Source organism: Camelina sativa, chromosome 12 (genome assembly GCF_030686135.1).
Source record: "Camelina sativa cultivar CO46 ecotype springtype chromosome 12, ASM3068613v1".
Lineage (NCBI taxonomy): Eukaryota > Viridiplantae > Streptophyta > Magnoliopsida > Brassicales > Brassicaceae > Camelina > Camelina sativa.
In genome coordinates, this window is record NC_141891.1 from 3,104,419 (window position 1) to 3,118,061 (window position 13,643).

The 13,643-nt window shown below is 36.2% G+C and overlaps 4 protein-coding genes across 8 annotated transcripts; 2 read left to right on the plus strand and 2 right to left on the minus strand.

Moving 5' to 3' along the window:
• The first annotated feature begins 281 nt into the window (after nucleotides 1–281).
• Nucleotides 282–3,606, plus strand: LOC104729872 (inositol-tetrakisphosphate 1-kinase 2). The gene is made up of 9 exons (XM_010448896.2): nucleotides 282–1,030; nucleotides 1,821–1,902; nucleotides 1,988–2,020; nucleotides 2,193–2,313; nucleotides 2,407–2,499; nucleotides 2,617–2,736; nucleotides 2,823–3,055; nucleotides 3,145–3,229; nucleotides 3,316–3,606. The coding sequence occupies exons 1-9, from the start codon at nucleotides 723–725 to the stop codon at nucleotides 3,408–3,410; spliced, it is 1,170 nt and encodes a 389-aa protein (XP_010447198.1). The 5' UTR covers nucleotides 282–722; the 3' UTR covers nucleotides 3,411–3,606.
• A 12-nt stretch (nucleotides 3,607–3,618) lies between these two features.
• On the plus strand, nucleotides 3,619–7,813 carry LOC104729871 (aspartate--tRNA ligase, chloroplastic/mitochondrial). Of its 4 annotated transcripts, none has more exons than XM_010448895.3 (15): nucleotides 3,619–4,136; nucleotides 4,232–4,375; nucleotides 4,465–4,574; nucleotides 4,656–4,767; nucleotides 4,876–4,947; nucleotides 5,064–5,155; nucleotides 5,297–5,417; nucleotides 5,618–5,740; nucleotides 5,925–6,120; nucleotides 6,296–6,483; nucleotides 6,569–6,640; nucleotides 6,730–6,828; nucleotides 6,911–6,991; nucleotides 7,091–7,148; nucleotides 7,421–7,813. In XM_010448895.3, exons 1-15 carry the CDS (start codon nucleotides 3,780–3,782, stop codon nucleotides 7,588–7,590), a joined length of 1,995 nt encoding a protein of 664 aa, XP_010447197.1. In that variant the 5' UTR covers nucleotides 3,619–3,779; the 3' UTR covers nucleotides 7,591–7,813. The 4 variants fall into 4 exon arrangements, with proteins under 4 accessions (XP_010447197.1, XP_087335321.1, XP_087335323.1 ...); XM_087479195.1 differs by having other exon boundaries at nucleotides 3,730–4,136; nucleotides 4,469–4,574; XM_087479197.1 differs by having other exon boundaries at nucleotides 3,730–4,136; nucleotides 4,469–4,574; nucleotides 5,068–5,155.
• A 177-nt stretch (nucleotides 7,814–7,990) lies between these two features.
• On the minus strand, nucleotides 7,991–10,270 carry LOC104729873 (uncharacterized). 2 transcript variants are annotated; one of them, XM_087479198.1, is made up of 2 exons: nucleotides 10,067–10,270; nucleotides 7,991–9,530 (listed from the first exon to the last, which is right to left on the minus strand). In XM_087479198.1, the coding sequence occupies exon 2, from the start codon at nucleotides 9,502–9,504 to the stop codon at nucleotides 8,134–8,136; it is 1,371 nt and encodes a 456-aa protein (XP_087335324.1). In that variant the 5' UTR covers nucleotides 9,505–9,530; nucleotides 10,067–10,270; the 3' UTR covers nucleotides 7,991–8,133. The 2 variants fall into 2 exon arrangements, with proteins under 2 accessions (XP_087335324.1, XP_087335325.1); XM_087479199.1 differs by having other exon boundaries at nucleotides 7,991–9,533.
• Nucleotides 10,271–12,305: 2,035 nt separating this feature from the next.
• Nucleotides 12,306–13,061, minus strand: LOC104729874 (pathogenesis-related protein 1-like). The gene has a single exon (XM_010448900.2). It carries the CDS (start codon nucleotides 12,990–12,992, stop codon nucleotides 12,474–12,476), a length of 519 nt encoding a protein of 172 aa, XP_010447202.1. The 5' UTR covers nucleotides 12,993–13,061; the 3' UTR covers nucleotides 12,306–12,473.
• Between the last annotated feature and the right edge of the window lie 582 nt (nucleotides 13,062–13,643).

The window sequence follows — 13,643 nt, forward strand, 5'->3', positions numbered from 1 at the left end:
GTATATTGGCAAAATTAAGAGAGATTGATTAAATTGCCTACCCAATCATCGTAGTATATAGAGTTTCAACTTTTCCAACCCCAAACATCCCTTTAACCAAATCTTGTTTCATTAAAAAATATGTTACGAAAAAAAGAACAGTGGCAATTATTAAAATACCCCAAATACGATTATATCCAGTGTAACACATACGTACAATGTATTAATGTAGACTACGTGTAATTCATTAAAAAGAGATAAAACATAGTATAAAAAAAGAGTTGAATACGTGGAAACTCTTAAACAGCTTTAAGGAAAATAATAAATCTGAAAAGAAAAAAGGAAAAAAAGCAAATCTTTGGGGGAACGAGAGAGAGAGAGAGAGAGAGAGAGAGAGAGAGAGAGAGAGAGAGACCATTTTCACTAAAATAAAAAACATATCTTTTTCTGCAAATTCTTTCATCTTTCTCTCTATAAATATTTGATCTTCAGACCAATCTCTCTCCCTCATCTCATTCCTCTCTGATTTCTTCGCTCTGTATTGATTTTGACAGATACGTTTAGTGTTTCAAAAGTTTTCATTTTTTTGTTTCTCTCTTGCTCAAAAACACTCTCTCTAATAAGGGGAAGTGCCTAAATTCAAACCACTTGCGTGTAAGAGGATAAAGAATCTGAGAGGGATCTTTAAAGATTCTACCTTTGCCTTCTTCTCTCTTCTCTATTTTTAATACCGTTTCTATTCCATGTTTGCTTCCTGCGAGATCGAAACTGCCCGATTGAGCCGTAATTTGGGGATTACCTGCAATTTAGGGTTCGCCTGCGGTGGATTTGAAGACTTTGGTATGAGATTCGAAGGGGAAAACATGGTTCCAACCAAAGCTGAAGAGGAAGAAGAAGACGGCGGCGGCGGCAGAGAAGTGGCCCTCACCGAAACGTCGCCGTTTCAGTTTCACCAGCCGTTGCTTCAGCAGCAGAAACTCGTTGTTGGGTATGCTCTCACTCCCAAGAAGAAGAAGAGTTTCTTGCAGCCCAAGCTTGAAGTTCTTGCTAGGTAACGAAATGCGAACCCCAAACTTGCTTGTTTGATTGTCAAGTTTTGATTTTTAACATTACAAAGTTTCCAAATTTGTTGAACAATCTGTGACTGTGTCCTTTTTTTTTGATTGATTGTTCTACTACTTTACCTGAGAAGACTGTTCCTTTGTTGGCGTTTAGAGAGAGCCGACAAGTTCTTTTCTACCTTTAAAAAGATATTTAGGACTTTGACATTTTCTTCTAGATTTGGTTCTTGTTTCCTTACTCTTGTTTTGGTTCTTATTATTGGTTTTCCTGATTCTGTTGCGCGGAGGACCATTGCCACTTGCCATTGTCTTGTCATCTGCCATGTTTTTGTCCTTAATCGACTCCTTTTGCTTAGACTTATTACTTACACTAGTATACTAGTATACTTGTGGTGGCATCAGGAATCTTTTTAAAACCTCCTTAGTTTCTGTGGGAATATTCCTTGTTTAATCCATTTGATTAGTCTCAGTCTCTATTGAGGTTTGACTTTGGCTTATAAAAAAATACGCTTCATGTTTTGCTTTTTTTCTGCGGCTTTGAAATCTTCTTCAGTCACATGGGTCTTTTGGCTAAAACGATCACTGGTTCAACATAAAATATCATGTTCTAGAATGTCTTAAATTGGTCAGAGAGAACTTTTCTTAATTGGTTTTTTGTTCAGTTTGGTCTCTGCTTTGCTGCTTTCTAATTAACCCATAGCTTTCATTATTTTTCTTCCTCCAGTATCGTTTTGAACAAAATGCTAACAGTGCTACTTTTTGTGTGTCTGTCTATTTTAGGAGAAAAGGCATTTTCTTTGTCCCCATCGATTTGAACCGCCCTCTTTCTGAACAAGGGCCATTTGATGTCGTTTTGCATAAGGTTTGTGAGAACTAAGAATGCTCTGAACTTGTATCTGTGTGTTTCTACTGGAATTCTAATGAACTATATGATTGTTCTCCTGCAGTTGCTGGGAAAAGAGTGGGAAGAAGTTATTGAGGTTCGAAAAACTGTCTGCCTTTCTTTAAATTTTATTGGTTTGAGAATGTAAATGTGTGTTCAACTTAAATAGGATTAGTATTCGACTGTTAAGATAGATCAGTTTGTGGACATTATCCTTTCACCAGGAGTATATTGTCATCGAATCATGTTCGAGAATCTCATGTTTGTAGGATTACCAACAAAACCACCCAGAAGTGACTGTGCTTGACCCACCAGGTTCAATACAGCGTATATATAATCGACAGTCGATGCTTCAGGGTATGGCAGATTTGCATCTGTCAGATTGCAGTGGTAATAACCCTCAATAAGTTATTTTGACACTGAGATTCAAGAACTTTCTTAAATTTTGCTTTAAGTGAATTCTGCTCTGGTAAATTTTTGTAGGCAGCATTTTTGTTCCAAAGCAAATGGTTGTCTTAAAAGATTCAGCAGCTAGTGCTGACAAAGTTGTGGAAGCTGGTCTTAAATTTCCACTAGGTAAAAATTGAACATATATTATCTTACCACTAATTCTTCCTATATATAGATGATGATGATGATGATGAAAAGGGGCTGACATTGGTTCAAACTTGTTTATTTCAACTTTTTCTCCAGTTGCAAAGCCTCTCTGGATTGATGGAACTGCGAAGTCACATCAATTGTACTTAGCTTATGACAGGCGCTCACTTGCAGAACTTGATCCGCCTTTAGTCCTTCAAGAGTTTGTAAATCATGGTATTGAGTTTAACTTCAATATGCACAGTTTTCCCCATGTATAGATCTTCAAAAATACTCAATGCATCTTTCTTTGGTGCCTGAAGGTGGAGTTATGTTCAAGGTTTTTGTGGTGGGTGATATTATAAAAGTCATGAGACGGTTTTCTCTACCAAATGTGAGTAATTGTGAAAAAGCCAAAGTTGATGGCGTCTTCCAATTCCCAAGAGTTTCATCTGCTTCTGCTTCAGCTGATAACGCAGACTTGGACCCTCGTGTTGCTGAACTCCCTCCAAAGCCTTTTCTTGAGGCCCTTGTGAAAGAGCTTAGAAGCTTATTGGTATAAATTTTTTCGCTGCTTTTCTCCACTATTTTACCTTGCAAGTCCGGTTTTTCAAATATAAATTTGTTACTGCTTGTCTTTGATAGGGACTTCGTCTCTTCAACATAGATATGATCAGGGAACATGGGAGCAAAAACACGTTTTATGTTATTGACATCAACTATTTTCCAGGCAAGTTCTTGGAAGTTTTCAAAATATGATCTTCTCTGAGGGGCAGAGAAATGAAGTTTTAAGTCTGGTTTGAAATGCATTTGCAGGTTACGGAAAGATGCCAGATTACGAGAATGTATTTGTAGATTTCTTCCAAAATCTGGCGCAAACAAAACATAAGAAGCGACAACATTGTAAATGATGAAGATGGGAGGCAGTGTTTTAGATGATGATGATGTTCTAAGGAGCGACAAATAATAAAAAAAAATGTCTAATTATGGATTTGTACAGAACTAGCTCTCCCTTTTGGAAGCTGTATTATCAGATAACAAGTTTTGGTTACTGATACCTACTTATTATGACTTATATGAGTTTTTAAATAAAAATAGCCTTCACAACACAGTTGAGTTGACCACCAAAACAAAACTGAGTTATCTTCATAGAGACCATTCCGGTTAGTTATAAACCGAACCAATTTTAACCGGTTCAATCAAAATTGGATTTCTTCGTCTCTAAAACGCAATCCCCTTAAACCTTATTCCTTCACTTCAGCTAAAATCTCGTCCCAACAATGTCTCTGCTCCTGCGAACTTTACCTCTTCGACCTGCTCGTTTCCTCTCCGCCACCGCCATATCCGCATCAAACGCCGCCGTTTTATTCTTCGTACCCAAACGGAGAAACCCACTTCCTGGAACCCGAAGAACTTTCTCCAATTCCACTGTTGCGGCTACCTCCGGCGATGTGGTAGTGAAGCCTGTTCCATCTCCTCCGTCGGTTCTCCGGTGGGTATCGCGTACAGGGCTATGCGGCGACTTATCAGTTGACGATGTTGGTAAAAGGGTCCGCCTTTGCGGGTGGGTCGCATTTCACAGAGTCCATGGAGGTCTCACTTTTCTTAATCTTAGAGATCATACCGGCATTGTTCAGGTTTGATTAAACTCTTTGACTTCGTTTGTGCAACGCAAAAGATGTATAATTGGGGACTGTATGCTTCGTTTATGATTGAAAGTTTATAATTTTAGGTAACGACAGTTCCGGAGGAGTTTCCTGAGGCACATGGCTTGATCAATGACATGAGGCTTGAGTATGTTGTTTTGGTGGAAGGTACTGTTCGAAGCAGGCCAAAGGAGGCCATCAACAAGAAAATGAAAACAGGATTCATTGAGGTATGCCTTCCCTTCTCACTTATCTCTGCGTTTTATATATATATGTTTTGGTTCTCTCGAAAGTTGATGTGGGTAGTATGTTGCACTAGGTAGTTGCAGAGCATGTTGAAATATTGAATCCTGTGAGGGCAAAGCTTCCCTTTCTAGTTACTACTTCAGATGAGACAAAAGATTCAGTGAAAGAAGAAATCCGCCTAAGGTGAAACATTAGCTGTATGTTCTATCATATTTAATCTCGAAATGCTTACTGATACTTGGGCTTTTGGTTGTATGATGTTAGATTTCGGTGCCTTGATCTACGCCGTCAGCAAATGAAGAATAATATAGTTCTTCGTCATAACGTGGTGAAGCTTATTAGAAGATATCTAGAAGACAGACATGGGTTCATTGAGGTATTTCCTTCTCTATTTGAAAAAGCCTCTGTATTTATTTTTTGCTACATTTTCAGTTTTGGGAGTTAACTTGTTTTTTTTCCATCTTGATTTGTTTGTTTGTGCCAGATTGAAACTCCAATACTCTCGAGATCTACTCCAGAAGGCGCGCGAGATTATCTGGTTCCCTCTAGAATTCAGGTGCCTTTACTTCGATTTATCTTGGTTCTGTCAGAGAATTTAGTTTCCCTCAAGTATGAGCTTATATCATAGTTTATACTTTATTGGTCTGATTCTATCAAATCTCTCTATCGAAGTCAGGAACATTCTATGCTTTGCCTCAAAGTCCTCAGCTCTTCAAACAGATGTTAATGGTCTCTGGTTTTGACAAATATTACCAGGTAGCAAGGTATGTATATGATCTTTGGCCTTAAGATTGGTTCAACATAAGCCTCACTGACATAAGTGGCTCATCACCTTCATTTACCACCAAAAGCAGGACTCTTAAGCAAATGATTTCTCTCTCATGCGTTTTGTTTCATATTATCAGATGTTTTAGAGATGAAGATTTAAGAGCTGACAGGCAGCCTGAATTCACTCAGCTTGATATGGAAATGGCTTTCATGCCTATGGAGGACATGCTGAAGCTGAATGAAGATCTTATCCGTAAGGTTGGGATACTTTTGAGCTTTTTTGTTACTTCATATCTTCTATGATAGTGACACTAGTGGCTCAATTTTGTCAAGAAATGCGTGTACGAAGTTGTTGCTTCATGATGTGTGTTCTTGTAATCCTATATGTTCTAAGATTCCGAGGCTCATTTTCTTTGTAGATCTTTCAGCATTTTTAATTGTTTGACCTTCTTGTGCAGGTCTTTCAAGAGATCAAAGGTATCCAGCTACCTGATCCATTCCCAAGGCTGACATATGCTGATGCAATGGATCGATATGGCTCAGATAGACCAGATACACGATTTGATCTTGAGTTGAAAGACGTAATATTATCTGCTTCGTGGTTATTTTTTTATATCTTACAAAAGTATATATGTCTCTTTGCCTGCTTTTCTTTTCTGCAAGGGAATAATTGCATAAGCTAGTTTTAAAAATTTACCAGGAAGTGCGATTTAGTGCTGTTTCCCAATTGTACAGAAACTTACAAGTCAATTTTCTGAAATGCAGGTGTCAAACGTTTTCACAGAATCGTCCTTCAGGGTTTTTACGGAGGCCCTTGAAAGTGGTGGAATCATTAAGGTATTATGTGTGCCTTTGGGTGCTAAGAAGTATTCCAACTCAGCTCTCAAAAAAGGAGATATTTACAATGAAGCCATGAAATCCGGAGCAAAGGGTCTGCCTTTCTTGAAGGTCTTGGATAATGGTAAATAAATAAATCATGTTTACTTCTTTCTCTTAGACTTGTATTTTTCTAAGATACAAGTATGTTTACTTGTATCTTTCTCTTTGACAAAAAAAAAAAAGACTTGTATTTTTCTAAGGATAGACAATAGCTATACTTCGTACATTCGGTCTGAAGGTCTAACCTTATGATGCAGGGGAGGTCGAGGGAATTGCAGCATTAGTTTCTAGTTTAGACTTGGCGGGTAAAAAAAACTTTGTGAAACAATGTGGAGCAGCACCTGGTGATCTTATATTATTTGGAGTGGGTTCTGTTACTTCGGTTAATAAAACCCTAGATAGGTTAAGACTCTTTGTAGCCCATGACATGGATTTGATTGACCATGTAAGTTTATCCATTGGTCAATCACTTTTTCGTTCCACTTGATAACAGTTCATCAGATTTATGCCAGTTCTTGTATATTATACAGTCCAAGCACTCAATTCTGTGGGTGACAGATTTTCCAATGTTCGAGTGGAATGAGCCAGAGCAAAGGCTTGAGGTCTGTTGTTTCATAATTTGACTTCTTGCCTGAGATGAGATTAATCTCCAATATGTTGTGTGCTAATATGAAAAGGCCTTCCTCTTCAGGCATTACATCATCCATTCACAGCTCCTAAGCCTGAAGATATGGATGACTTGCCTTCTGCACGAGCTCTCGCTTATGACATGGTCTATAATGGGGTTGAGGTAAACCAGATAGCTTGACCATTTTTTCTCTCTGGAACATTGCCTTGGGAGATTTTTTGATACACTCTATTATTTATACCAGATTGGTGGAGGAAGTTTGAGGATATATAAGCGGGACGTTCAAGAAAAGGTTTTGGAGATCATTGGCATCTCACCTGAAGAGGTGATAATCACTTTCTTATTATTTGGGAACTATCAATTATAAATGGATTACACATGTTATTCGGAGCGCCGTATCTATCATGTTTTCTTCTGCAAACAGGCCGAAGCAAAGTTTGGCTACCTTTTGGAGGCTCTTGACATGGGTGCTCCTCCTCATGGTATGTAATTATTTCTTAAGGTCAATTAAATCTCTGACTTAAGAAATTAAACATTACATGATCTCAACATCCATGTTTGAAGTCTAGATTGGTTTAACCTGTGACTTGTCATTTGTTGTGTGCGGAGCCGTTTAGGATCTTTAAGATATGGATGGAACTTCAAAACTTTTTTGACAATTTGTCGATAACTTGGTATCTTGTGATAACGATGCTGCTGAACAAGATTAGTTAAGCATGGTTAATGAAACATTAGAATTGATATGAACTTGCAGGTGGAATTGCTTATGGACTAGATAGAATGGTGATGATGCTGGGAGGTGCGAGTTCCATAAGAGATGTAATAGCCTTCCCAAAGACAACCACGGCGCAATGTGCCTTGACGAGGACTCCCTCGGAAGTCGATCCAAAGCAGCTCCAAGAGCTTTCCATCCGCACCAAATAGCTCTGAACACAAACATAATTGTTGTATCGTATCTGAGGTGCTTTTAGAGGATAAACTAGAGCGATTATGATGGCATGTCTCTTGCCAACGTTCTTCTTCTGTTTACTCTTTAACATAATTGGTTATTGATTTTAAAGAAATTTGTTATCAATGTCACCTTCTGAAACATGCAGAAGTGATATACTTGCAAGTTGACATAAATAAAGGTGGTTATAAAGCGAAAGTTGACAATAGCCTGTTTTAGAGTTTATAATTCCAAATGTTGTCGAGTGTCCGCAGCTTAAATTATAGACATGGTTGATCACAGGGCAGTTAACTGAATAATTATTGAGCTCTTCTTCTACTGTTACTGTTGTTACTGTTAAGGTCAGGTTTCCTGAAGAGCGGTGAAAGCAATCCGTAACCAAAGTTCCAAATGAATATACAGCTTTGCGAAACTAAGTAACAGAGAGAGACTAATGTTTTGAGCTTTTACAATGGCATAGCTGCAAAAGCATGAAAAACATTCACATTAACTTATCAATTTTGCCATTAGAGCTTCTGTCACTCTGTTCCGATTGCTTCCTCTTCCTCTTCTTCATTCCCTTCTATTCTTATATCTGGCAGAGTTTGTGTATCAGTGAGTGCATCCATCTCTTCTTGAGAAATTGACGTTTCCGAAGTATTATCTGCTTCCTCCGTTAGCTCTGTAGAGAAAACGTTTGAACTTTCCTTTTCAGCTGATTCATCATCACCCTCAGACCTTGAATTCTCCTTCACCTCGGTCGTGTTTGAGCCTGATATGTTTTCAATCAGCAAAGACTCTGAGGTTGAGTTCCTGGACTCATCTTGAATGGTATCTTTGTTGGTAATGTTTGCAGAAACCGTGGTGTTGGGATCAAATTCATTACGGATTTGCTCAAGTTCCAAGACAGGATGTGGTTCAGAGAAAACTGCAGGCGGTGCATTTTTCTCTTGACTTCGATCTTGCATGATTTTTGTTTCGTTCTGCAAGAAACCTGTAGCTTCAAGAATTGCTTCTGTCGAATTGGTATTAACTGTTTCACCTAGTGATTCAGTTACCGCGCTTTTCGTTACAGAACTGGATGGTTCACTGTCTCCATCTTTCACTTCTGTGGTTGTTTTGTTCACAACATCTGCTTCTCCTAACTTTAACTCAGGTTGTTTCTGGATCTCAACCTCGCCGCTTGTAGTGCTATTGGAATTGTTCTCCTGAGCTGTTTCATTAGAACTTTCTTTCAATTTCTCAGTGTTCAGTATCCGAGACTCATGGGACACAGCACTGGAAGCATCATCAGCCTTGTAATGCTCCTCGCGTGCCTCATCAACGGTCATATCAATCTCATCTGCATGAGTAGTCTCTTTCTCTTTCTCTTTCTCATCGCTTTCACTCGTTCCACTCTCTTTCTCTTCCTCAAGTGTTTCATCATCCTTATCAGTATCTCCACCGGTTTTATTTTGGTCTTGTTCATCAATCTCATCTTCCTCATGTTTGTTTTCTTCCTCATCCTCCTCAGCTACTTCCTCTCCTTGCTTATTCTTATCTTCTTCATCCTCCTCAACCACTTCCTCTTCTTCTTCTTCTTTCTCCTCCTCTACTTTACTCTTCTTCTCTTTTCCTCCATGACTAATCTCATCTTCATCCTCATCCTCTTCCACATGCTTCTCCTTCTTGCTATGATAACCGGGAAGAAGATCTTTTCTCCCAAGCTTCACCACTCCGTCTTCAACCTCTGACAACAACACAGTCGATTTCTCGCCATCTTTCTCATAAAACTCCTTCTTCTTATCATGAGAATACTTCACTTGATAGATTAACCAAATGCAAACCCCAAGCAGAACACAAATCTGCAAAACATGCTTCCCTTTAATACCTTTGCTTCCTCTTTGGCTTCTGCTTGATACTTTCTTCATTCTTCAACAAAACTTCTTCTTCTCAACTGCTATACAAAAAACCATAACTCAGATCTTTAATCTGTGACACACAATAAAGAACCAGCTTTTATAGAATAAGACAAATCAATCACCTAAAAGACCAAATTTTTGGAGTTCATTAAAACCAGAAAGAACAATAAAAGATGTGACATGCAAAACGGAAAATAAAAATATCAAATAAATTACAACCAAGATGCTGCAAGTAAAGGGTGGACAAAGTAAAACCAAAAGTACACAGATTAAAATCCTAAATCAGCAAACAGAGACTGAGAACCTTAAAAATCCCCAAATCTTGTAGACAAATTCAAGAAAGAACAAGTAGTAGTAGAAGAATGGGACATGGCAAAAAAAACAGAACACACCCATGACAGCTTCGATCTTAAACAGCCAAAAGGAGTCAAATCAAGAAACTAATTCTTGAAAATAGCTGAGGTTTACAGCCAAAATCAAGAACAGTACAGAAGGGACAAGAATCAGATTCGGAGAGACAACTAAAAAAGAAAACGAAGTTGGAGTTTTGTGAAGAAGAAGAAGAGAGTACCTTTAGAGTTCGAGAGAGAGTTATCTAAGAGAAGAAGACAGAAGCTTTCGAGCTCGGAGTTTATAGTTAAGGCAAAACAAAGAAAAAAAGAGAGAAAAACTTTGAATAAGGAAAGAGTGTGAAGGACACAGAGGTAAGGCCCAGACAACGCAAAGATGGTGAGCCGATGACTATTGTCTACTCAACTCCATTATTTTTTTAATTATTATTTTTTCTCGAGAATAATTCTCTATTAATTTTCAATTATTGATAATTTTTTATATGGATAATTACTGGCGATTATTAAATGAGTCTTCAAATAGTCCAATTTCAGAACTATAAAATCGTGAAAATGAGAGAAAAAAAAATTTAAAATAAATAATTCTAATCAATTTGTTAGAAAAATGAAATAACTCATATGTTAGTTTATGGTTGAAACAACAACACCTCCTATATCTTGAAGAAAAACATAAATAACAAGAAAGCAAAAAATAATTTAGAACTTTTTTTAGGTAACCTAATGTGTATGAGACTATGAGTCATTCTTGAAGTGGTCAAAGTGGACTAGAGAAGGGGACAAGACCTTAAGATATAGAATTGTTAAGAGCAAGTACACATTTGATATATAATCTGATGTGAGCCTTCTTAATTTCTTCTTCTTCTGTCAACATGTTATAAGCAGGTCCTATTTCTTATTCCAAGTTTCCAAGGAGACCAAGTACCTCAGACTTGGTAATTCTTCAACTATTAATATCTATTGGATTTTACAATGGTTTTTTAAATGAAAATTAATCACTCTCTTCTTATGTTATCCACAACTACAAGTTTTCCTTAGATCTCTACGTAAATAATTGATCTACTTCAAAGTTTAAACCATAATCTAGTCGTAGCAATTAAGTGTTAAAAAAAAATCTAGTAGTAGCAATTATTATGTTTTTATTAGCAGATAGAGTTATAGACCAATATATAAAACCATCGATAATTAAAAAATTAAAATTAATGTAGCAGGTATGGTTTTAAAAAGGTAGGTTCATGGTTTAAAACACTGAAATTAATGACCTCTAGATATTCACAACATGACGGGATTTAAGTTTCAAATTTCCAAATTGAGTTAATTAAGAACTAGGAAATATTCTATGCTGTAAAAGCATGGATTAATATTTTTTAAAAAATTATAATATAATAATAAAAATTATTGTTAATTTCTTTTAAAATTTTATTTGTTTGAGATAATATTTATTTTTAATATTGCAATTATCTAAATTTATATATATGTTTTTGAATACTAACTATTTTAAAATATTATAATATTTTAATTTGTTTGATGTATATTACAGTTTTATATTGTTTGTTTCTTATATTTGAATCATTATTTTTGAACTATTCGATATCATCATCTCCCAAGTGAGTACTTTTCATTTTCTTATTTTTTTTGTCTTCCAGTTATTTTGATATTTGTTTTGTTTTGCAGGTTGAAGATAGTTGACATTGATGCCAAAAGCTGCAAAGTCTACATATCGAAATAGACACTTCAGAGCGGTTTGTTCGATATGTATCCCGCTGCTACTAAGTAAGCTTTTTCTTGTTCTTTCCTATCATTTTTCTTTATAGAATGAGTAATACATATTTGTTTTTAAAAATTCAAATCAGAAAAATTACATATATTTACTAATCATAAGTATTATATGATAATTCAAAACAATTTGTAAATAAAATAAAAGAAAGCTGATAGGAGAATTATAATTTAAAATCTTAAAATTTTCGAAATCTAGTTATTAAAAATAATCATATTGTCTACTTAGATATAAAATCTTAGTTTTTGAAATTCTGATTGGTTTATGTTTTTTAAAAAAATATTTAGTAATTTTCGTTTATAATTAATTAGAGAGATAAAACAGTTAAAAAAAATTATTATTTAAAACCAATGTCATGACAATGTAAATTTTTATACTTTTATAAGGTTAGTTTTATATTTGTACTTCTCGATTAATATAGTAGGATACGTTGCATATGAAAATTTGTATTATCATATTTTGTGAAAAGCTTTTTTTTTTTTTTTTTGAATGACCAAGAGGTACATTGCCTCATAATAGGGGACCAGAGCAAATTAATTCTAAAAGGATTTTAGTAAAAAGAATATATATATATAAATCTAGAGAAATTGAAGAAAATATGGGCTGTTCTCTTAAATCTTTTATAAAACCAGCACTGTCTGAGGAGGAAGAAAATATGGGCTGTTCGCCATCCTTCGAATCGATGATGATGCGCTTAAAAAGGAAAGTCACTCAACATCTTTGTAATTATACAACTTTTAACGCCATACGTTATAGAAAAGAAGTATGTTTTCTCATGTACTGAATTCTCAAAGTAATCAAAAATTAATTAATACAACAATCTTTACACGCATTCTCGTCAATTATATTTGAAATCAATATGGTTTAGCTCCAATGAAATTGCCTGCAGGGTCATAGTTACACACAACGATACTTGCACCATTATCACACTTAGCCTTACCACAACCGAGCCGAGCTGAGCCACGCCATACGACCTGCGTGTAGTGTCCACAAGCCGGACCGTGGCACGAGTTTGAATAAAAATCATAATACGACTTCTCATCCACCCACATCGCAACCGCCTGAGCTGCCGACATGTCTCCACCGCCATATGCAAGATTCTCACCATATGGTCCAGAGGAATGTTCAAGATTGCAGGAACCGGCGGCTAGTTGGTTTGCGTAGTCCTGTGCCACAGTGGCTATACCAAAGTCCCATCTTAGGGGCTTCACTCTGACCGCGGCTCGGGCTGCGTTATGGGGTCTGAGGTAGCTGTCAGGAGACTCATGGGACTGCGGATACTCAGAGTATTGTGCGAAGGAAACATCGATTTGGGTCATGCAATTGATGAGAAGTAGGAGAACCAATGTATCAATAGCAACCTTCTGAAACATTTTAATGATTTTTCTTTTGTCTTCAAAGATTCATGGATCAAATTAGAGTTAGAGTAAGATGAATGTTTGTTTTTGATGGCTACTTATAGAAAGTTTAAGATGTTTCTATATAATGTACATAAATTATAGTTAATGGCCTAGTTGGTGTCACGTTTTGAAGTAAATCTGGTTAGAGAGACTATATTTAAAAGAGTAAAGGCTTCTAAACATTAATGTGAAGTGATGTACGCACGTTATTAGGGTTGTGTAGGTTTGCGAAAAAAAGGTGGCATGTTTGTAGAGCTGATAGTGATGAGTATCTCGGTCGGCTAAGGGTGGTGGAATAATATCTTTAAAATTATTGGTTTTCGGCTATGGATCAGATATAATTTTTAAAAATGTGACTTGTATTTTTTCGTCCAATCGATCAATAAAGAAACGTACTGCAACTGAGCAATTCATCGCTGAAAGTCTCGGATAGCTATGAAATAATAATATATTTTTGGTTCAATCGTTTATAGAGACTATTTAGATATATGGTACCGGCGCTGATCCGTAGACCTGGAAAATAAAGCAAATACTCATTCATGGTGAGGGAAAAAATTCATGATAGCTAAAAAAAATATATATATATATATATATATATACAGAAAAATTTACAAAAAAAAAAAA

Bases quoted from the DNA above. Each gene is read 5' to 3' on its own strand.
- LOC104729872 (XM_010448896.2), top strand. From the start codon at position 723: ATGTTTGCTTCCTGCGAGATCGAAACTGCCCGATTGAGCCGTAATTTG. The intron at 1,031-1,820 runs GTAACGAAATGC...TGTCTATTTTAG, and splicing joins AAGCTTGAAGTTCTTGCTAG to GAGAAAAGGCATTTTCTTTG. The intron at 3,230-3,315 runs GCAAGTTCTTGG...ATGCATTTGCAG, and splicing joins TGACATCAACTATTTTCCAG to GTTACGGAAAGATGCCAGAT.
- LOC104729871 (XM_010448895.3), top strand. From the start codon at position 3,780: ATGTCTCTGCTCCTGCGAACTTTACCTCTTCGACCTGCTCGTTTCCTC. The intron at 4,575-4,655 runs GTGAAACATTAG...GTATGATGTTAG, and splicing joins AAAGAAGAAATCCGCCTAAG to ATTTCGGTGCCTTGATCTAC. The intron at 5,741-5,924 runs GTAATATTATCT...TCTGAAATGCAG, and splicing joins TTGATCTTGAGTTGAAAGAC to GTGTCAAACGTTTTCACAGA.
- LOC104729873 (XM_087479198.1), bottom strand. From the start codon at position 9,504: ATGAAGAAAGTATCAAGCAGAAGCCAAAGAGGAAGCAAAGGTATTAAA.
- LOC104729874 (XM_010448900.2), bottom strand. From the start codon at position 12,992: ATGTTTCAGAAGGTTGCTATTGATACATTGGTTCTCCTACTTCTCATC.